Source organism: Schistocerca americana, chromosome X (assembly GCF_021461395.2).
Source record: "Schistocerca americana isolate TAMUIC-IGC-003095 chromosome X, iqSchAmer2.1, whole genome shotgun sequence".
NCBI classification, from domain to species: domain Eukaryota; kingdom Metazoa; phylum Arthropoda; class Insecta; order Orthoptera; family Acrididae; genus Schistocerca; species Schistocerca americana.
This window is the reverse complement of record NC_060130.1, coordinates 203,899,481-203,923,434: the sequence shown is the minus strand read 5'-3', so window position 1 is coordinate 203,923,434 and position 23,954 is coordinate 203,899,481. Positions and strand designations below refer to the sequence as shown.

The 23,954-nt window shown below is 41.0% G+C and overlaps 1 protein-coding gene across 2 annotated transcripts in view; it reads right to left on the bottom strand.

The window, feature by feature from the left end:
* LOC124554923 (rapamycin-insensitive companion of mTOR) overlaps window positions 1–22,121 on the bottom strand; it is a 265,312-nt gene extending 243,191 nt beyond the window's left edge. For both annotated transcript variants that reach the window (XM_047128612.1, XM_047128613.1), the window contains exons 1-2: window positions 21,612–22,121; window positions 21,483–21,527 (exon numbers count right to left, since the gene is read on the bottom strand). In XM_047128612.1, coding sequence (XP_046984568.1) covers window positions 21,483–21,527; window positions 21,612–21,672 — 106 coding nt within the window. In that variant the 5' untranslated portion in view covers window positions 21,673–22,121. The remainder of the gene's footprint in view (window positions 1–21,482; window positions 21,528–21,611) is intronic.
* Window positions 22,122–23,954: the final 1,833 nt, after the last annotated feature.

Genomic DNA, 23,954 nt, shown 5'->3' with positions numbered 1-23,954 from the left:
TGTCCACAGTGAATCTTTCCCTGTGGGGTTGCATGAAGCTGTCATCATATTATATCCCTTCAGAGTCTGAAGAGAAACTGGCTGTCTCATTTTAAAACAGAGTGAAGTGACAGTCGAGTGTGTGTGGCAAAATTCGGCTTCTGGCACTATTCTGAGCACCACATGTGACTGGAACATGAAGGGGAGAAATTCTAGTGGTACTCGAAGTACCCTCTACCACATACTGAAAGGTGACTTGCAGTATTTATAGCAAATATAAAATGCATGGATTGAGAATGACCATTGTCACTGAACAGTTGCCATGATCTTAAGTTCTTGCTCTACTATGTATGTTGCTTATGTCAATAACACTGGTTGACAACGAAATTTTTTCTTAACAGCAAAGAATTTTCCTGGTGCATGTTTGGGTGCTGATTTGAAGTAAAGTATTCACTCACATGCAGTTTTGACACAAATTTAGAATTTCTATGACATATGCAAAATGTAGCTGTTTAATCATCATAAAATGCCAGTATTGTTTTATGAAGATTTGCAATGTAACTTGCTACAAATAGATTTTTAATTTTATAGTCTATAATACAGGAACCTATATATTTAGGTGATATTGTAATGTTAAGGCCTAACATGTTTGTTTTACATGTTTTTCATGCGAACTTCTCTGAAGAGTAATAAATAGTAATAAATCAGCTGGTGCCTGCTTTTGCAGATTTCGTGGCTTCAAGAGTTTATATTAATTTTTCTGGTCATTTCTGACACATCTGTGGCAAACTTGTAGTGAAAAAGAAGCAACAGGCTATCTCAAGTTTTGTCAAAGAATGTATTTTGCATATTTTGATGTAAGGGTTTGGGATTAGAACAAGTCAGGGAATCCACATTGAGTGTGTTCAAGTTGTGAGAAAGAACCCCCTGCTTCCTATTCAGATGAGACTGTCATGCAAAAGACAAGCACTCGTCTCAAGAAAGTTCGCCAAACAGAATGTCAAAAGTTGAAGGGAAAAACATGCTAATCGATTCAAAAGTGGACAAAATAAAAAAAATCAATCTTCCTCCACTTCACATGAAACTTGGCATCATGAAAGAATTCATTAAAGCCCTGCCAAAATGTGGTGACATTTTCAAATATGTGGTAATTAAGTCAGTATACCATGGCTATCAGAAGCTAAGACGAAAGAAGGGGTTTTCATCAGCCCTGACATTCAGAAACTAACGAAAGACAAAATATTTGAAGGGAAAATGAATGAGATTTACAGATCATGTTGAATATTCTTTAAACAAGTTGTCAACAAGTTTCTTGGCAAGTGCAAAGAACTTGGTTATAAGAATTAGTATTAAACATGGTGGATAACTTCTACTTTCTGGGCGCCTGCATCAGTTATTTTCTAGAAAATCTAGGTGCTGTGAGTGAGGAACAGGGAGAAAGGTTCCATCAAAACATTAAACAAATGGAATGGATATACTAGGACCATCAGGATGTCAGTTAGCATGGTAGCTGAAAATTGCTGGATGCCGCACATGAGTGTCCTCAGTCAGTGCACTGACGATAACACAACTGCAAACGTTGAGATTTATGCCATTGTTTTAGACGTGAAGAACATAATACTTCACTATAATGTTAGGAGTGCCTTATTTTCTCATTTTTAATAAAGTTTTACTGAATGTACACTGAGGTGACAAAAGTCATGGCATACCTCCTAATATAATGTCAGACCACCACCTGCTCAGCGTAGTACAGCAGTACGTGGCATAGTGTCAACAAGTCGTCAGAGGTCCCCTGCAGAAATACTGAGCCATGCTGCCTCTATAGCCGTCCATAATTTCAAAAGTGTTGCCAGTGCAGAATTTTGTGCATGAACTCATCTCTCGATTACGTGCCATAAATATTAGGTGCGATTCATGTCAGACGACCTTGGTCGCCAAATCATTCACTCGAATTGTCCAGAATGCTCTTCAAACTAATCACAAACAACTGCGGTGTGACGACATAACGCACTGTCATTCATAAAAATTCCATTGTTGTTTGGGAACATGATGTCCATGAATGACTGTAAATGGTCTCCAAGTAGCTGAACATAACAATCTCTGGTCAATAATTGGTTCAGTTGGACCAGAGAACCCATTCTGTTCCATGTAAACACAGTCCACAGCATCTTAGAGCCACCATCAGCTTGCACAGTGCCTTGCTGACAACTTGGGTCCATGGCTTCATGGGGTCTGTGCCACGCTTGAAAGCTATCATCAGCTCTTACCAACTGAAAACAGGATGCATCTAACAAGGCCACAGTTTTCCAGTAATCTAGGGTCCAACCAATATGGTTATGAGCCCAGGAGAAGCACTGCAGGCGATGTCATGCCGTTAGCAAAGGCATTTGTGTCGGTCATCTACTGCTCTACTGCCACAGCCCATTAGCGCCAGATGTTGCCACATTGTCCTAACAGATATGTTCATCGTACATCCCACACTGAATTCTGTCATTATTTCATGCAGTGTTGCTTGTCTGATAGCACTGACAAATCTATCTAAATGCTGCTGCTCTCGGTTGTTAAATGAAAGTCATCGGCCACTGCGTTGTCCATGGTGAGAGGTAATGCCTGAAATTTGGTATTCTCAGCACACTCTTGACACTGTGGATCTAAAAATATTGAATTCCGTAACAATTTCTGAAATGGATTGTCCCTTGTGAAGCTCCAACTAACATTCCACATATAAAGTCTGTTATTTTGCGGCCATAGTCACGTTAGAAACTTTTTTCACGTTAATCAACTGAGAACAAATGACAGCTCCAGCAATGCACCACCCTTTTATATCTTGTGTATGCGATACTACCACCATCTGTATATGTGCATATCACTATCCCACAACTTTCATCACCTCAGTGTACATATTTTGCATGAATTTTCCGGATCTTCATCATTATCTTGAGAAAAATCTTGTGTGATAGAGTGAAACCCTCAGCATTTACGAACTAAGCATACCAAAAAACATTAGAATCACCTATATTATTTAAAAAATTTGTCAAGTATAAATCTGTATACCTATATAAGGAACTAAATACACTCCTGGAAATTGAAATAAGAACACCGTGAATTCATTGTCCCAGGAAGGGGAAACTTTGTTGACACATTCCTGGGGTCAGATACATCACATGATCACACTGACAGAACCACAGGCACATAGACACAGGCAACAGAGCATGCACAATGTCGGCACTAGTACAGTGTATATCCACCTTTCGCAGCACTGCAGGCTGCTATTCTCCCATGGAGACGATCGTAGAGATGCTGGATGTAGTCCTGTGGAACGGCTTGCCATGCCATTTCCACCTGGCGCCTCAGTTGGACCAGCGTTCGTGCTGGACGTGCAGACCGCGTGAGACGACGCTCCATCCAGTCCCAAACATGCTCAACGGGGGACAGATCTGGAGATCTTGCTGGCCAGGGTAGTTGACTTACACCTTCTAGAGCACGTTGGGTGGCACGGGATACATGCGGACGTGCATTGTCCTGTTGGAACAGCAAGTTCCCTTGCCGGTCTAGGAATGGTAGAACGATGGGTTCGATGATGGTTTGGATGTACCGTGCACTATTCAGTGTCCCCTCGACGATCACCAGTGGTGTACGGCCAGTGTAGGAGATCGCTCCCCACACCATGATGCCGGGTGTTGGCCCTGTGTGCCTCGGTCGTATGCAGTCCTGATTGTGGCGCTCACCTGCACGGCGCCAAACACGCATACGACCATCATTGGCACCAAGGCAGAAGCGACTCTCATCGCTGAAGACGACACGTCTCCATTCGTCCCTCCATTCACGTCTGTCGTGACACCACTGGAGGCGGGATGCATGATGTTGGGGCGTGAGCGGAAGACGGCCTAACGGTGTGCAGGACCGTAGCCCAGCTTCATGGAGACGGTTGCGAATGGTCCTCGCCGATACCCCAGGAGCAACAGTGTCCCTAATTTGCTGGGAAGTGGCGGTGCGGTCCCCTACGGCACTGCGTAGGATCCTACGGTCTTGGCGTGCATCCGTGCGTCGCTGCGGTCCGGTCCCTGGTCGACGGGCACGTGCACCTTCCGCCGACCACTGGCGACAACATCGATGTACTATGGAGACCTCACGCCCCACGTGTTGAGCAATTCGGCGGTACGTCCACCCGGCCTCCCGCATGCCCACTATGCGCCCTCGCTCAAAGTCCGTCAACTGCACATACGGTTCACGTCCACGCTGTCGCGGCATGCTACCAGTGTTAAAGACTGCGATGGAGCTCCGTATGCCACGGCAAACTGGCTGACACTGACGGCGGTGGTGCACAAATGCTGCGCAGCTAGCGCCATTCGACGGCCAACACCGCGGTTCCTGGTGTGTCCGCTGTGCCGTGCGTGTGATCATTGCTTGTACAGCCCCCTCGCAGTGTCCGGAGCAAGTATGGTGGGTCTGACACACCGGTGTCAATGCGTTCTTTTTTGCATTTCCAGGAGTGTATTCTTTTCTGACCATTAGTTCATTGTCTGAAAATATTCAGTTTGGGATCCTCTAACTACTTGTATAATTTTGTCCCAAGGTATTTGGGACACCCTGCAGAGTGTGGTTACACTGTTTTCCTGATTGCATGAATGATGATACTTTCGTGGTGTGGAGCCATGGTGAAGAACAGCTCGGTGACTTCCTAATACACTTGAACAGCCTCCATGCCAACATAAAATTCACCATGAAAGTAGAAAAGGACAAGAAACTGCCATTTGTAGATGTGCTGGTCACAAGGGATAGTGAAAACCTGGGACACAGCGTGTACCGAAAACTGACACACATGGACCAACCTGCTTAAACTATCAAACCACCACCAGAGCCAAAAAAAGAGGCATGATTAATACGCTCGTAACGCGAGCAGGACGAGTATGTGAGCTGCAGCACCTCAGACGAGAAATGCAACACCTGGAAAGTGTTCTGAGGAGCAATGGGTACTCCACAAATTATATCAGAAGTGTAACAGAGCCAAACACTCGGCGACGTAAGGAATCAGAAAAAGAAATGTCGGCTACGGCCTTTCTGCCACACATTCCCAGAGTGACAGACAGAATTGGCCGTATATTGCGCAAACATGGCGTAAAGACAATTTTCAAACTGACAAGGAAGATCAAAGAGTGCCTTAGATCGGCAAAGGAGAAAAGGGACCCACTTGCAATGTTGGGAATATACCGTATACCACGCACATGCAGAAAAGTTTATGTCGGAATGACTGGATGATCAATTAACACCAGGATCAAAGAGCATAAGCGGCATTGCAGGTTGGGGCAGGTGAAGAAATCGGCTGTGGCAGAGCATGCACTGAGCAAGACCAACCACGTAATAAAATTCACCGACACGGAAGTTCTGGCTGTAGAGAAGCACCATCACGTGCGCTTGTTCAAAGAAGCTGTAGAAACACAAAAACACACGAACAGTTTCAACAAGAAAGAGGAAAGCCTTAAGGTAAATGGATCCTGGCTTCCCGTACTGCAGCGAACGACCGTCGCAGGTAGCAAGAGGAGAACCGCACCGGAAATGACTGTGAGAGTCTGCGGTAGCGAGCTCGGCTCCAGTTCACCACCGGCAATGGAGGGTGAAGCTTTGACAATGCCAGCCCTCGTGCTGGCGAAACGTCAGTAAAATCATTAGATGAAAGTAGGCCAAAGAACCTGAGACAGAAGCTAATAGGCAGTTTGTTAACAAGTAGCCACAAAAGCCTTAACAAGTCTGTTAAAAATGTTCTGAATTTAGTAACATCTTTCAGTTATTTGTGTAACCAATCATTCACCAGTCGAACATTTCTCAATTGGCTGGAATGTGCTGAAGTTAGGCCTCTGTAAAAGAAAGTGGATGAAGAAAGTCATTGAACTTCCTCCTAATGTCCCTTTTGCCAGCAATGCGGAAATTTTAGAGAATGTAATACAATTGCAAGGCTTCGCAATTGCTACGTATGTACAGACGTGGGATGTACATCTTAATCTCCATTCGTCCTTTCTCTCTGCGCATCTCCTCATACACAGTCCTCATACACAGTCTTCATCCATCTCCCCCGCTCCCTCCTCTCTCAGTGCACCACACGCCCTCCCCACCCCCTCTCGGTGCATCACCTCCTCCCTCCTCTCTATGTCTGTTTCCCCACCTACCCCCTGCCCCACCCCTCTGCGTCCTCCTACTCCTTTCTCTGACCTTCAGCCTTGTTTATTGTTATTGCAAACAAAACCTTGATTGCTAACTGAAGTCACTTAAAATGAATGGCTGGTATCTTTGGTATACGGGGCATGAGAAACACCTCTCCAGCTGTTGGATGTGTTGCAAGGGTAGTAGCTTCAATGACACCATTTTGATAGTTTTAATCTGTGAATGGGCAGGATCACAAAGTTTCAGACAATTCAGATTTCATAGTAGTATTCTACTGATAAGCCATTAAACCATAAATACAACTTTCCCCGTTTTCAAGCAAAACCAACAGTGAAGAACAAAACCTTGTTCTGTATACCATTTTTGCTTGAAAAAGTATATAAGGAGAATTCTCACTGCTACCTTATTCTGGGTCTTCCTATTCCTCTCCTTCCTCTTGGGTGGCACAGCATTGTGGGATTCTCTTTGCACTTATTGCTTGTAGGTGATGTTTCCATAATTTTTTAAATTTCCTTAATCTTTTCATTAATATCATAAACATCTAGTTCATTCCTAATATCTCCATTTCTTATACAGTCTTTCCTTATAATACCTCTCACTTTTCTTGGAGTCTCATTTCTGCTGCTTGTAGTTTATGTTTATTGCGTTTTTTAGGGATCCACGACTCACTGCCATATACTCCCATAGGTGGTTATGTATTTACACAGGATGAACATTAATACCACCGACAAACTGCAGGGCCAGATTCCTGACTGGAAATGGAGGACAGGTGGCTGTAAGAACATGTGTCCGAGTATGCATCGTTGCCACGATAGGTGATGTTGACAATTGAAAGTTCCACTGACTATGTACCGTGTGCGTGTGATGCAGCATACTGGAAGCAGCAGAATGGTCAAGAATTCATACTAGGAACAAGCCAAGATGGTGTCTGTGTACAGCCAAGCAGACTGAAATAGTCGAGAGGCAGCATATCCTGTAGAACCCAGCCCTCAAAATCTGGTGTATGCACAGTCTACTGCCCCCTGCACATCTGTCTGAAAGGACACATGATCTCGCAAATGCCCTAAAAAAGGCTTGACATGTTGTGTGATGTGGTTGGGGTCTGTGAGGGTACTTGATTTGGTACAGCTGTGCTGCCTCTAGACTGTTTCCATCCCCGACATGAATACTGGACCATCGACTATTCTGCTGCTTACAATATGCTGCGTCAATCACACAGCCTGCAACACGCGAGGAATACACAGTACATGGCACAGGAACTTTCATCAGCGCCATCTACTGTGGCAACAATGCATTTCCAGACACATGTTCATACAACATTTTTTCCTCCATTTCCTCATTACAGCATCATGTAAAAGTTTGAAGTTAATCAGTCATGTATTTTTTGGAGATTTTCCGTAACAATGTTAATCTAATGCTTTGTCTTTATATAGTAGTATAGATATAGATAAGCAACTTCTTAACCATCTGACCACAAATAAAATATTGTCCTAGGCAAAATCTGGAATTCTAAATGGTTATGATATCATGAAGAAGAGTTATGTATTAATAGTCCAGTCAATGAGGACCAAAAAAGGTCAATAGGGGGAAAAAATCATATAGTCACCAATTTTTGAATGTTGCTAGGAGGGAGTGTCATGAACAATGTACTAAACATCTTGACCATTGGAGTTTGTGTGTTTGGAGTGGAGGGTGTTCAAATGTCACTTTTTTATGTTATTCAAAATTACTAAAAAACCGTAGCTTCTAGCAAAAAAGTTTCCCAGTACATCGAAGCAGTTCAGAAGCAGGCTGCTAGATTGGTTCCAGTAGGTTCGAACAACATGAAAGTATTAAGCAGGTGTTTCAGAAACTCAAATGAGAACCCCTGGAGGGAAGGCGATGTTCTTTTCGAGAAACACTAAATATTGAGAAAATTTATAGAACCAGCATTTGAAGCTGACTGTGAAACAATTCTACTGCCACCAACATACATCGTGTATAAGGAACATGAAGATAAGACACGCGAAATTGGGGCCCACACGGATGTGTACAAACAGTCGTTTTTCTCTCGTCAGCGCCATCTACTGTGGCAACAATGCATTTCCAGACTCAGGTTCATACAACCCCTTTTTTCCTCCATTTCCTCATTACAGCATCATGCGAGTGGAACGGGGGGGGGGGGGGAATGACAAGTAGTGTTACAGGTTACCTTCCGCCACGTGCCGTACAGTGGCTTGCAGAGTATCTATGTAGATATACAGAATTAAATTACATTAAATTTTCCACAAAAATAGTCCTATTCATTTTTTCCTCTAGGACTAATAGTGTCCACATGGCTGAAGATGGAAAAATCGTAAATTATTAAAAATATTGTGCTAATAGTATAAAATTAAAGTTTATCTTTATTTAAAAAGGGTTATAAATAAATATTAAATGTGTATGACATCTAAGTGCAGGAAAGCCGTATTAAGGGCTAAACTGTGTTCCGGGGGGTGTGACAGGATGGAAGGGGGAGATGGGTGGGATAGAAGTGCAAGGAAAGGTAGGTCACAAGATTATGGTCATGCACTTTCCTCCCTTGGAGGTCTGCAAACTGAAGGTCAAGCAGGGGATTCTCCACTATCTATCCCACTATGTCACAAGAAACAACTACAGAAAGTTATATAGCCCCACCATAACACACCTTACGAATCACTGGTGATGCAGAGCGCAGACATGATGGGTGAGTGTTTATTTTGCACAAAATGCATAAACACTACATGGATTGCAGATATGAGATACTAATAACATTAACACAAGTAATGCCTTTGGACAGGCTCAACATATCTATGCAGCTAATGGGGAGTTGATTCCTAGTCGTCCTGTATGGGAGCTGCAGTGTTCTTCGGGGAAAGGCGACTTCCACTTCCTCCACCATGATCACTTCTCGATTTTTAGTTTGCAGATATACTATACCTCCCCTGCAGTTCCTGTCCAATGAATAGACAAAAAGCTTCCCTGAGCTCATGCTTATAAAGTGGAGTTATTTTCAGTTTACTGAATGACTATTTATTTGCAGCTGTTAAGCGAGCTTTTATGTAAAATACATTCCTGTGTGTTTAATTTGTGAGTGTGATGTTGTCAGTGGTCTATGTAGTGTTGTTGGGAAAGGGATTGGATTGGATTGGATTGGATTGGATTGGTGGCACCTTGCTGCCGTCTATGATTGACAGCACACTGTAAAACCTTGTAACTGTGTTTTAGTCACTTGGTGGTGAATTAATGAATGACCAAAAAGTTACTTCGCTTCTCTTACCATTAATCCTGTTACACACAGACTGCACAAACGTTTTTCAGTAATGAATCACTGGCATCTGTAGTGTAGGCTGCCCTGAGTGGGGCCAATTACCACAGAACATCAACATATCTTCCAATGGGAGTGATAATGTTTGATACAAAGGAATTGATCATGTTCATGTCTAGAAGAGTAATCTGTTGAAATGCACTGCTTGACTTATGTTGAAATATCTGAAGTTGTATAACATCTAAATGACCTCCTGTTGGAGAGGGGGAGAATTTAAGCCTCTGGGCTTCTTTAGATGTTGGGAGAGTTAAGTCTGGGGAGATGCATTTGATATCCCCTCATTCTGTGGAAAGTATGCCAGGCAGTGATAGTGGAGACAAGTAAATCAACATTGTCAAATACATATTGACACAATGTTACACTTGGAAAAGGCTCTTCAGTGTGGCAAGCAGGTGACAGCTCCAGCTGTTGAGCTTTTTTGTAATAGCTAACTTAACTGCAAATAAGTACTAAATAAACTGAAAATAGCTCCGCCTTAAAAACACATTCTCAGTGAAGTATTTCATCTATTCACATAAGATAACTGGACAGGAGAGGCTGGGGAGGTATAGTCTGTTGTAAACTGAAAAGCAAGCACTGCTCATGTAGGAGAAGTTGCCTTTCCCAGAAGAAGACTACAGCTGCCATAAGGGATGACTAAGAATCAATTTCCCTCTAGCATTGCAGAACAATGAGCAGAGATTTGCGTAAACATTGCTCATATACATTACTTGCATTAGTGGTTAGTAACTCACACCTGCTTTCCATGTGGTGTTAACACACATTTTGGTAAATAAACACCCCCAGAAACATCTGCACACTGCATTGCCAGTGATTCATAAGGTGGGCTGAGGATGGTCACTATAGCTTTGTGAAACACCCAGTAGTTGCGTCTTGTGACATAGTGGTGTAGGTAAGAGAGGGGAATCACCTGCTTGCTCCTAATTTTGCAAACCTATGAAGGAGTAAAGTGCATGATCACAAGCTGGAAACCTACCTTCTCTGGTTCTCCTACCACCCATTTGCCCCCTCCACCCTGTTACACATCTGAAACACAATTTATCCCTTAATACAAGTCTACTGCACTTAGGTTTGGAACACATATTCAATATTTGTTTTTAACTCACTTGACTTAAAAATAAATATTAATTGCACACTGTTAGAATAATATTTTCAACAACCTGTGTCACTTCCAACCTGTGAAATGTGGGAACTATTAGTCCTAGAGAAAAAAATGAATAGGGCCTATTTGTAGGAAATTTAATGTAGTTTAATTTTGTGCCGGAAAACTTTTTGTTAGCTGCAGTTTCCTATTTATTCGAGAAAAAACATAAAAAGTGACATTTAAACTTCCCTCACCCCAATGTTTACACCCCTCCAGTCAAGATTTTTGTTTGTTGTTCATGCCACTCCCTCCTAGCACAGCACAAATATTTGCAACTACACAATTTTTTCCCCTAACTTTCCTTCATTAACTGGACTATATGTTGTCAGTGTCCATGTGAATGCGATAAATGTAGCATCCTACAATGTTTCATCTTTTTCTGTGTATATCAATCACCTTTCAATGGCAACACTATTAAATGCTAAGGTTGTTTTGTTTGCAGATGATGCACGTCTATGCTAATTAACTACAGCTTTAGAATGAAACTGTCAATGAAACTTCCATGGACAGTAATAAATTGTTTCTCACCAAATAACGGTCTTTCAACTTCGGGAAAACACTTTACGTGCAGCTCAGTTCAGAAACTGCAAGACATTTTCACATAAAATATGAAGACCCATGGATGTAGGAGGTTGACAGTGTAAAATTCTTGGCATTATAAATTCATCATAAAATCAGCTGGCAGGAACATACAGCACAACTTCTAAAACAATTTAAAAAATCTTTGATGTAGTGAAAATGTCAGATGTGGGTGATGTAAAAAATACACTACTGGCCATTAAAATTGCTACACCACGAAGATGATGTGCTACAGACACGAAATTTAACCGACAGGAAGAAGATGCTGTGATATGCAAATTATTAGCTTTTCAGAGCATTCACACAAGGATGGCGCCAGTGGTGACACCTACGACATGCTGACATGAGGAAAGTTTCCAACCGATTTCTCATACACAAACAGCAGTTCACCGGCGTTGCCTGGTGAAACGTTGTTGTGATGCCTCGTGTAAGGAGGAGAAATGCGTACCATCATGTTTCCAACTTTGGTAAAGGTCGGATTGTAGCCTATCACGATTGTGGTTTATCGTATCGCGACATTGCTGCTCATGTCGGTCGAGATCCAATGACTGTTAGCAGAATATGGAATTGGTGGGTTCAGGAGGGTAATACGGAACGCCGTGCTCGATCCCAATGGCCTCGTATCACTAGCAGTCGAGGTGAGAGGCATCTTATCCTCATGGCTGCAACTGATCGTGCAGCCACGTCTCAATCCCTGAGTCAACAGATGGGGACGTTTGCAAGACAACACCCATCTGCACGAACAGTTCGACGATGTTTGCAGCAGCATGGACTATCAGCTCGGAGACCATGGCCGCAGTTACCCTTGATGCTGCATCACAGACAGGAGCGCCTGCGATGGTGTACTCAACGACGAACCTGGGTGCACGAATGGCACAACGTCATTTTTTTTTATGAATCCAGGTTCTGTTTACAGCATCATGATGGTCGCGTCCATGTTTGGCGACATTGTGGCGAACGCACATTGGAAGGGTGTATTCGTCATCGCCATACTGGCGTATCACCCGGTGTGATGGTATAGGGTGCCACTGGTTACACGTCTCTGTCACCTCTTGTTCACATTGACGGCACTTTGAACAGTAGATGTTACACTTCAGATGTATTACGACCTGTGGCTCTACCCTTCATTCGATCCATGCGAAAGCATATATTTCAGCAGGATAATGCACGATCACATGTTGCAGGTCCTGTACGGGCCTTTCTGGATACAGAAAATGTTCGAATGCTGCCCTGTCCAGCACATTCTCCAGATCTCTCACCAATTGAAAATGTCTGGTCAATGGTGGCGAGCAACTGGCTCGTCACAATACGCCAGTCACTACTCTTGATAAACTGTGTTATCGTGTTGAAGCTGCATGGGCAGCTGTACCTGTACATGCCATCCAAGCTCTGTTTGACTCAATGCCCAGGTGTATCAAGGCTGTTATTACGGCCAGAGGTGGTTGTTCTGGGTACTGATTTCTCAGGATCTATGGACCCAAATTGCATGAAAATGTAATCACATGTCAGTTCTAGTATAATATATCTGTCCAATGAATACCCATTTATCATCTGCTTTTCTTCTTGGTGTAGAAATTTTAATGGCCAGTAGTGTAAAAAGAAATCCGGAATAATTTAATTACTTTCATTCCACAATGACGAAGTATCATACTTTCAGGTGACTCATCAAGTCATGCTAAGGATTTCAGACTCTACAAATAAACAAATCATCTGAGTATTAATTTTAAGTCAAATTTGTGTGTGTCCGTATCACCAGGTTATTTCAAATCAGCCTAATAATGGCAACTTTATCAAGAAGATCATATTTGAATGACCCTGATGTGTTTTATTACATCTGCAACTCTGACTCTCAAAAGCAAGAGAGAGAACATAATCTCATGTGCTAAAAAAAGCATTTCTGTCTTGTTGCAAGTTTGAGGGAATGGAGAAAAGGTAAACAGATATCTTTACTTTTCCAGATTCCAATGGTATCGAGAGAACAAGAAAACTGCTTAGATGACTGCTGTTTTTGTATGGTGAAAGTTGGCAGGCATAGAAAGAACAGAATGAAAGAAATTGTTTATCTGGACCTAAAAGCAGCCATAAGACCCATACCACATGGTTCTAACATCTTTGTGCCGACCCACCCACTACTTAGAATCATTATCGTAAAGTGAAACTGCCCACAGCTTGTGGTCTAGTGGCTAGCTTTGCTGTCTCTGGATCACAAGGTCCCGGGTTCGATTCCTGGCTGGGTTGGGGATTTTCTCTAACCAGGGACTGGGTGTTTGTGTTGTTATCATCATCATCATCATCATCATCATCATCATCATCATCCATGACAGTAGCTAGAATGGACTGTGTAAAAATTGGAACTCTGTATGGGCGCTGATGACCGTGCAGTTGAGTGCCCCAAAAACCAAACGTCAAGTGAAATTACATACCCTGCTGACTCCACACCCACAAAAGGACAAGAGCAGTTTACACAAGAACTGAATGACTTGTAAGAAGATCTGGGTCTCTTGTTTATTGTAAGAGCATCGATGGTTTGTTATCCAGATATGGTGTTACATATAACATGAATGAATGGAGGATATTTATAGATTCTGACACAAGAGGCGTCACACCCATACTTCTACATACTGAAAATAAGCATGACAGTGTCAGCAGCATATTCTGTGCACTGTAAAAGAAACCTATGAAAATACGGAGATCCTGCTGAAGGCATTAAGCTATTCAAAACACTAATGGGTTGTATGTGGAGACCTTTAACTAATAGGAATGCTGCTTGGACAACAGTCAGGCTTTACAAAGTCTCCTTGTTTCCTGTGCCTCTGGGAGAGTCGTGCCTGTGAATTGCATTGGAGTAGACTAGAATGGTCTATCAGACCAACAATGAATCCTAGGGATAAAAATGTGATTAGACAATCTCTGGTGAAATGAGAGAAAATCATTCTGCTGCCTCTTCATATTAAACTGTGAATCACAAATCAGTGTGTCAAAGCACTGCCTGAAGATGGTGATTGTTTTAAGTCCAAAAGTTCCAAATTTTCATTTCTGTCTGAGGCTAAACTCAAGGGACTACTATTTCTGGGACCAAACATTTGAAGTTTGATAAAAGATGAAGTATGTAAAAATGTACTAACACAAGAAGAACAACTGGCTTTGACAGAATTTATGAATGTGGCTGCCAATTTATTAAGTAATAGGGAACACCCAGGTTTCAAAGCCATGGTGGAAAATATAACAGCTCTGAAAAATTTACATAACATGAATGTTTTGTAATATCTGATTTTGGCACTAATCAGTGAAATAATGCAATCTGTATAAGGAGGCTTGTAACCTACTTTTGTTTTGATTATGCTTCCTGCAGTAGCCTAAAAAACAATTTATGCATTACAATGTTTATGGTACACTTTTAAATCAATTTGTATATGAGAAAATGGGGAAAAAACTTACTTCCCATACCCTTGTGAACCAGCATTCTTCAGGATTTTTAGAAGCAGCACTATCACATCAGATTTTTTAAAATATGTATTTCTGTTTTTCTGACACATTCCACATTGTCAAGGATCACCCCACTTCAAGTGTACAGAATGAACTATATTTAATCTAACATGAAAATTACAGTCACGCAATACGCTAACAGGTAAATGGTTGCTAAGCTGGTGTGGAGAGACAATACACATCTGGCTCACCTCAGTCCTGCAAGTGCTGCAAATTAAGCTACACAAGCAGGTCATGGAGGAAATATACTGACATAAGGAAATGCTCACTGGAGTGAAGGTCAACAGCCACCTACCACCAAACAGGTTCAAATGATAGGAAAACAGCAAAAGATTATCCTCTGCGGTTAACCGTATTGCTGTGATGAAGTGTGTTGATCTTCACTAAGCACGTACATGTTTTCTGATAATGACAAGCCTCTATGAGTCATCCCCTGTGCGAGATGAGAGATGGCAATATAGCAGTTAAAAAGAGCACACAAATCCACAGAGACACAGTTTGCGGCTGCTTGTAGTTTAGTGGTTACAGACATAAAGAGAACGTGACAACAGACGTGCTGAACTCCCCCTCCCACTCTCTCTGATGTGTTTCTTTGCAACAACATATAGACTGCCCTATTGAGACCATTGCTTTGATTTTCCATCATTCCTGAATTTATTCATTTTCCACAGGGAGGAGCAGAATTAGTTGGTTCTTATCATGCACAAGAATCATTCTGACTTCTGATATGAAACCCTCATTCAGTCATTCACGGCACAAGTTTCTTTTATATAAACAGGCTGCAGGCAAGAATAGAGGCAAACATTATTTGGCATCATTTTTTGGCCACACTTTTCAATCACCACTCAGTTCAAGATGAACAAAGAATAACAAGGCATTAATGAACTCCTACTTAAGAGTTCGAAAAAAAAAATAAAAGTAATGAAAAGACATGGTTACATTAGTGTGCAGAAGTGAGCATATGCCTAGAATTGAGCAGATACAGACCCAATAATCTGTCCTGAAGCAGGTCAAATTATAGCTTCATAGCACATTATATGTACCATATAGTCTTAAAAGCATTAACAAAGGGTCTTCCAAAATAATTTCCACCAGGGAGCACCTAAAAGATTATTATAGGGCAGCGAGTAAATACACACTGTTTCAGCCTTAAATAAGGGCACATACAGCAACACAAAATGCTTGGAATTACATCAGTAGGAGAACTTGAGCTAAGCAGCATGTACCATTGGCAAAGACAGAAACTTACAATGTTGTTTTCTCCCATCTGAAGCTACTGAATTTTGCAATGTAAAAGGCTTCAATAGCAAGTTTTATGCAATAAAAGTTGAACTGTACATTCCACTTCCCAAATAAAAGGATCCATGCTCAACATTTTTAATGCCTGAGAATGTGACTGAGTTTTGAAGAATGAGTGTGGAGCATTTAAAAACAAAAATTACACTGTGATGGGTACACTACAAGGGAATGAAAGATTTTGGATCAATAAGAGTATCAAAGACCAGCCCCAAGATATTTCTCTCTCCACATGTAACTTAGGCCGAAAAGCCATGTCCAGTAAACCTGTATGCATTCAATGTAAAATGCATGACAGGACATTTTCAAATGTACAATTTCCATATTTAAAAGGACTTTGAATACTGGCAGTTCACAGGTATCTGCATGTGACACACACACACACACACACACACACACACACACACACACACACACACACACACACAAAAAAAAACCACCCTCCCAGAGGCCACTTAACTATTCCACTTTAAATTTCAGTTTTTTGTAAGATGATCAAATTAGACATTTTTTTCCTTGACCCAAAAAATGTGGAAAAAAAAAAAAAAAAAAAAAAAAACACATTGGCTTAGGTGTCTGTCAGTTTTTATTATCTAGATATATTCTCTGTAAGACACCTTACGGTGTGTAGTGGAGGGTGCAACCATTTCTATCCTTTACTATTCTACTCATGCATTTTGCACTGGAAGTAAAATTGTCATTAATCATTGTGTGAAATGTAGGCACGATGTTAAAGTGTTCTATATTCTTACAGGTACTGGTCAAAATGAAAAGTCCTACAAACATTTGTCTGGAAATGTCTGTTGAGATAACAGATCATTTCACTTGTGCTGACAATTGTTAGCAGTCAGTCCTTATGATGACAGTGATTGATTATTGGGTGCGTGTGTCTCCGTACTTAAATCATGACTGTGATTCTGTTGGACACACAGCACATACAGATTAACCAAATCCTTTGATACCACTTTGCCACATTTCACCCTAAGATAGCCCTCAGGATATGCTACAAATCGGTACTTCACCACAACTAAGATTATACATTCACATTTGTTAGCTTGACCAACTCACAAATCAGACTGGCACCTTTCAATCCAACCTATATACAGGGTGTTACAAAAAGGTACGGCCAAACTTTCAGGAAACATTCCTCACACACAAAGAAAGAAAATATGTTAAGTGGACATGTGTCCGGAAATGCTTACTTTCTCTTCAAATCACATTAATCATGGAATGGAAACACAGCAACAGAACGTACCAGCGTGACTTCAAACAATTTGTTACAGGAAATGTTCAAAATGTCCTCCGTTAGCGAGGATACATGCATTCACCCTCCGTCGCATGGAATCCCTGATGCAGCCCTGGAGAATGGCGTATTGTATCACAGCCTTCCACAATACGAGCACGAAGAGTCTCTACATTTGGTACCATGGTTGCGTAGACAAGAGCTTTCAAATGCCCCCATAAATGAAAGTCAAGAGAGTTGAGGTCAGGAGAGCGTGGAGGCCATGGAATTGGTCCGCCTCTACCAATCCATAGGTCACCGAATCTGTTGTTGAGAAGCGTACCAACACTGACTGAAATCTGCAGGAGCTCCATCGTGCATGAACCACATGTTGTGTCGTACTTGTAAAGGCACATGTTCTAGCAGCACAGGTAGAGTATCCCGTATGAAATCGTGATAACGTGCTCCATTGAGCGTAGGTGGAAGAACATGAGGCACAATCAAGACATCACCAACATTGCCTGCCCAAACATTCACAGAAAATCTGTGTTGATGACGTGATTGCACAATTGCGTGCGGATTCTCGTCAGCCCACACATGTTGATTGTGAAAATTTACAATTTGATCACGTTGGAATGAAGCCTCATCCGTAAAGAGAACATTTGCACTGAAATGAGGATTGACACATTGTTGGATGAACCATTCGCAGAAGTGTACCCGTGGAGGCCAATCAGCTGCTGATAGTGCCTGCACACGCTGTACATGGAATGGAAACAACTGGTTCTCCCGTAGCACTCTCCATACAGTGATGTGGTCAACGTTACCTTGTACAGAAGCAACTTCTCTGACGCTGACATTAGGGTTATCGTCAACTGCACGAAGAATTGCCTCGTCCATTGCACGTGTCCTCGTTGATCTAGGTCTTCCCCAGTCGCAAGTCATAGGCTGGAATGTTCCGTGCTCCCTAAGACGCCGATCAATTGCTTCGAACATCTTCCTGTCGGGACACCTTCGTTCTGGAAATCCGTCTCGATACAAACGTACCGCACCACGACTATTGCCCCGTGCTAATCCATACATCAAATGGGCATCTGCCAACTCCGCATTTGTAAACATTGCACTGACTGCAAAACCACGTTCGTGATGAATACTAAACTGTTGATGCTACATACTGATGTGCTTGATGCTAGTACTGTAGAGCAATGAGTCGCATGTCAACACAAGCACCGAAGTCAACATTACCTTCCTTCAATTGGGCCAACTGCCAGTGAATCCGAGGAAGTACAGTACATACTGACGAAACTAAAATGAGCTCTAACATGGAAATTGCGCGTTTCCGGACACATGTCCACATAACATCCTTTCTTTATTTGTGTGTGAGGAATGTTTCCTGAAAGTTTGGCCGCACCTTTTTGTAACACCCTGTATAAAAATAAAGGAAATACTGCCAAGTGTTTTGTTCTCTTCCTTTTACTGAATTTACGAGTTCACACTCTACATCATAACATCAAGGTACAAAGCCAAAATCCAGTATCAGTAGCTTCAGTTAACCCATATACACAACTATATACATCAGCCATTCCATGTGTATTTTGAGGATTTGCTGGCATCAGGATAAATTAGTAATTCTATGGGGTGGAAACAATACAAACATCGAAATGGAGACTTATTATTCCATACAGGAGACGGGAGGTATGGTATTACTCTACAATTTAAGAAATGTGGGGGAGCTAGCATTGCAATGAGAAGAATTTAATCCTAAAACAACTAAGCAAAGTGTTGAAGCTGCTGAATACATAAACCAGGCTCACATACAGACATCTGCATGAGCAGTTACTTTCTCCATTTCACTTATAGCATGTTCTAGTACTTAGCACACAAGATATTCATGCGCAATCACACTTCTGCCAACGGATTCTAAGATGGAGCAATGGAGAACCATCATTCACAGCTTGCATTTCATTTACATATAAGTTGGGATTCACACAGAACAGGATAATAAATTAACACAATATGCATATGTAGGCACATGCCAACGCTCAAGTAATTGTGGAAGCAAGGCATCATATTCACTTAGTTTTAGTGCATGAGCAGGAACTACTGGTGACCCAATAAAAATAAGACCATTCAGTTTAGCTGGCACGTTGACGGGTGAGGTTTATCACTCCCTTTTCTGAGTACAAACTGCTTGCACTAATGGAGAATGTTACCATTTCCCTCATACAACAGTATATACCTAGTGTTCGATGAGTCTTGAACTGATCAAAAATCCAGCTCCACATTCATCTGACTGTAATATCTTTGATCTTGCTGTGATGTCCTCTAATGTCATTGTTGGATCCCATATCCATCAACAACGACGATGTTGCAGGATCATATGCCCAACAATACACGAAATCCATGGTGTGATTCTTTGAAGGCTGAAGGATGTATAAGAACGAGTGGTAAACACACTGAGCAGCTCTTACTGTGTCAACAGAAAAATTGCTGTCACAGCACAGAATGAGTCAATCTCAAGTATTTGTTTCTCAATACATAGTGTGTTTTCTTCCGAAGTATTGGCCACTACTCATGACAGTAAGAATAAAGGACACTTTCTAAACACCCTGTGGGGCTGTATACGGGAGGAAGTAAGCTCAAACTAACTTTGTGACGGACAGATTGCAATTGGTGTTTCGAGCAGCACAGCACATACATCCTCATACACCTGTATACCTAAGAACAGGTAACACAGGAAGCAAGTGGCACTTTAAAAAAAGGTGATGGCAGCTGGTATCTTCCATTTCACACACTATAATATCAGCTACAAAATTCTTGAACTGTAGTTTGATGAACATGTACAAATACCTCAATTATTCTTAATGTACTCTCTAAGATTAACCTCTGTGTGTCTCCAGAAATTTCTATCATTTTTAAAATGTTTCTACTTATTTCGTAATTGATTTTTCTTGCTGTAGACAGGAGGAAGAAAAAGTCAGAGTGAAAAACTTCATTTACTTTTAATAATCTCTGTTACAGAAAATTAATTAGACATGAAAATTATTTGTCTATGCTAAAGTAATGTATGGTGGTCTACTTCAACACATATGTAATATGAAGTTCATAAATAAGCTATGATTTGTGTATACTGCAAGTATTGAACCAAGGCCTGAAGTACATTATGGACAGATGTAAGATAAGCTACTAAGATAATTAAATCTATATTAATTGCATTTAACATGCAGTCGAGAATGTAGAATAAACATTTTGTATATAGTTGTATACAGACATATATGACAAGCTGATCACACTTTGAAACAGACAACAATTCTCAGTCTGACAATCTAAAAGAAACTGAGCTCTCCCACTGATGCAAAGTTTTATCACTTCAACTGCTTCAAAGAAATTTATTACTTTTATCATTAGCACAGTTATTAAGTTTTATATCTCTCTTATTGCTAACATCAAAGTTTTGATGACTAAGTAACCATTTGTTTGGGCACTGAAACACAGGTGACATAATACTGTCCACAGCATAAAATTAGAAATGTGTGTTACTCCAAACAAGTTTGGCACAGTTATAACATAAAAAGTATTATAAAATGTGAATTAATAACCGTTTTCAACATTACTTTCCGAATATTATTCCTTCTCCACCACTGCAACATGAATGAAAAACTAAATCTAAAATTACCTAACTATTGTTTATGTGTGCAATGATAGTCCTATTCATTAATGTAAGGGACTTAAATAAAGTAGAAGACTTTGTTAATACTTCAGATTCACTACTGGAAATTTCATGAATACGACCAGAATAATGTCTTGTATTACAAAACAAGCACTTAATACTACAATACAAACAAAAACATTTAATTAATTAATGGCTGAATAAGTATTTGAACTTCAATCACTCCAGCTATTGTTATACACATCCTTCATTTAAATACCGACGCTCCATATACAAAGTCCCAGTATTAAGTGGAAATTGGGAATCTTCGTCTAAATGTAATATAGTTGTTGAGAGTTTAACAATACTGTTATTATAACAAGTGTTGCCAAACACTTTTAGGGAAAACATTGCTACCTGTCAGTCAGTGGCATACCTATAAACAATAGCTTTCCACTGGGAAACTATAGGCCTACAGCGTGATATGTACTTTCTTATTACCGCAATACGAGCAAATCATCGTACACTCGACGCGTCAGATTATTCCAATAATAAATTCCTTACAATATTTATTTACAAGTCTTGTGTAAGCAAAAATCCAAAACACTACATCGTAATGTGTCTAAAATTTGCTGCTTTCACTGACCTCTGGAGAAGTCGATCTGCACATCGTCTTCACTATCCTGTGGACCTGAAATTTGAAAAAAAATAAAAGTGAACTACTAGGCGATCTTTAATATAGTGTAGCCTGAAAGACACTCGCAACCTCACTCACTGCGTATGGAACGGCCAGCACGCGAACTCCTCCCTCTTAACATCCAACTTGCGATTGCCATCCTTTACTACATATGTAAAGGACAATGAGAAACCCCAAACACGATGGCATACATCGTATTTTATTACGGATTTCATTCAACTACTGTCAGAGCACTACACTGACAAGTCACGATCTTCAATTGTACCAATACAAATTTAACCAAAGTTCCTACAAGCTAGAGTGACAATACAAATCGCAGGCCGCTCCAAAAGAATCAAATCACTACATCACATCAGTTTTTATTATCACATTGTATGGGATGTGCTGTATAGCATTAAGCGGTAATTCAACTAATTTTAAATTAGGGCAGTTAGACGGTAGTGAACGTACGCAAAGATATTATTTGCAGCCACCTGTCTACACCTGATACACTACATCAACAAAAAAAGGGCCGATACTGTTCTATAATGAAAAAGGACATTTCGTGACATTGCAGTCAAAAGTACGATTGCGTATTTTGATAGGGAAATATGTAAGGGCAGAATTGCAAATATGAAGCTGCATACATTAAAATATGACTTTTCTGAACACTAAGGACAGAGAAGGAGCGGAGACTCAACACATCAATTACTATTGCGTCTTTATACTACTAATGATCTTTGAGACACTTTCTCATTTGTGTACATTCCATATCCTGTCAAAATGGGCATGTCTTATAAATTACAGTATGTTTTATTAAATTCAGACGAGCTGAGAGTGGAACGATGGATTTCAAATTTACTTGGGACGTTATTTCCATTTCTGTACTGGTATCGCCACGTAGAAAAATCCCCCAGAAACATTTGTGGGTAACGATGAACTGGTATAATTGAGTTTAAGGCGGAGCATTATGCTCTATATAAAATTCCATAGACAAAGCGTTTATACTGTATTTGTTAGGATACAGGAAGGAATAAATATGAAAATCTTCCACCTGAATGTTCAGTCAGAAACAAACCACGCGAAACTGATATTTTCTGGAATACAAATCTGTCATGTTTTTTGGGCGAGTGAAAATTCTCTTTCTAGTACACCGGTACCGGGTGACATTTCGATGGTTACGAAGACGTCGAAAAGCACAGATAATTTTCAGAGAAAAATTCTGCTCCGATATTTGGTTTAGTCAGCGCTTTAGTCAATAATTAATATCAAAGTTTTATGTTTTTGGGAAGGGCCTTATGCCTCAGCCTGTGGCTGGAACTGGCAAGCTCACATGATCATCAGAATAGGCAGTGGAGTTGGGAGTATTTGCGTTGAAAATACACTGCGCATGAGTTTTCCAAATATCTGTAGAGAAACTCAATAAAACAAAAAGTATTCCACATTCGCCGCATGCAGTCGCCAAGTAGCTATCAACCAAGCCCGGAGCAAGTTTTGTTTTTCCGAAGTTACTATTCCCTTTGCCTTGTTTCACAACCGAACTTTGCCACCAACGTGTTTCTTTTAGCCGAAGCAGATCTTCAAAAAATTTTCATACTGTGACAATTTTGCATATGAATTATGTTAGTCGTTTTATGTCGTTCCAATTAGTCGTTTATAAGTTATACAAAAGGGTCACTAGTGCCATAAATATTGTCACGTGGTAACCAGAGACGAGTTAAAATCAGAAATCAGAGTCATGGATGAAGCACAACACGTAAACACTCAACGTACATTTATTACGACCACTAAAGTACAGCCACAACAGAACTGAACTCCTGGATGGAGAGTGCTACTATTTATAAAAACACCGAATATTCCAAAATATACAAACATTACAACTATAAGAAATTTAGAGAAACTTCCAAGATACTAACAAAAACTGAAAGAGGTCAGTTGTGAACTGGCGATTCCCCACATCTCAGCCAGCAGCACTAACTGCTATGTGACAATGCGTGCAACACAGTTTGCAGCATTGCTGTCTTTCTAGCGAAACAACGACCCGCTGTTTCAGAAGTTCTCATTAGAGCCAACTGCAGCCCACTCGATCTAGATCTTGTTGATGGTTCTCTGTATGGCAGCGCTGGCAGATTCTCGCGTTCTATTCGTGTTGACACAACATAGTCACTATGACGAACACCAAAGGTAGCCCATCCCATCTTTGCAGTCGTCAAATGGCTCTTCAGCTCCTGGAACGAAGAGTCCCCATCGTCGACCTGCTCCTCTGGACTGGAGTATGACTTCATATGGAGGACATGTACGACGTCTCTGGACTCTTATCTTCTTAGTGAAGGGTCATAATCCTCAACGTCATATGTGACGTCCAGAAAATGACGAAGGTATCAAGCGGTCCAAAGCAGATTATAGCAATCTGTATCTCAATGGCTGATGCTTGGCATTACA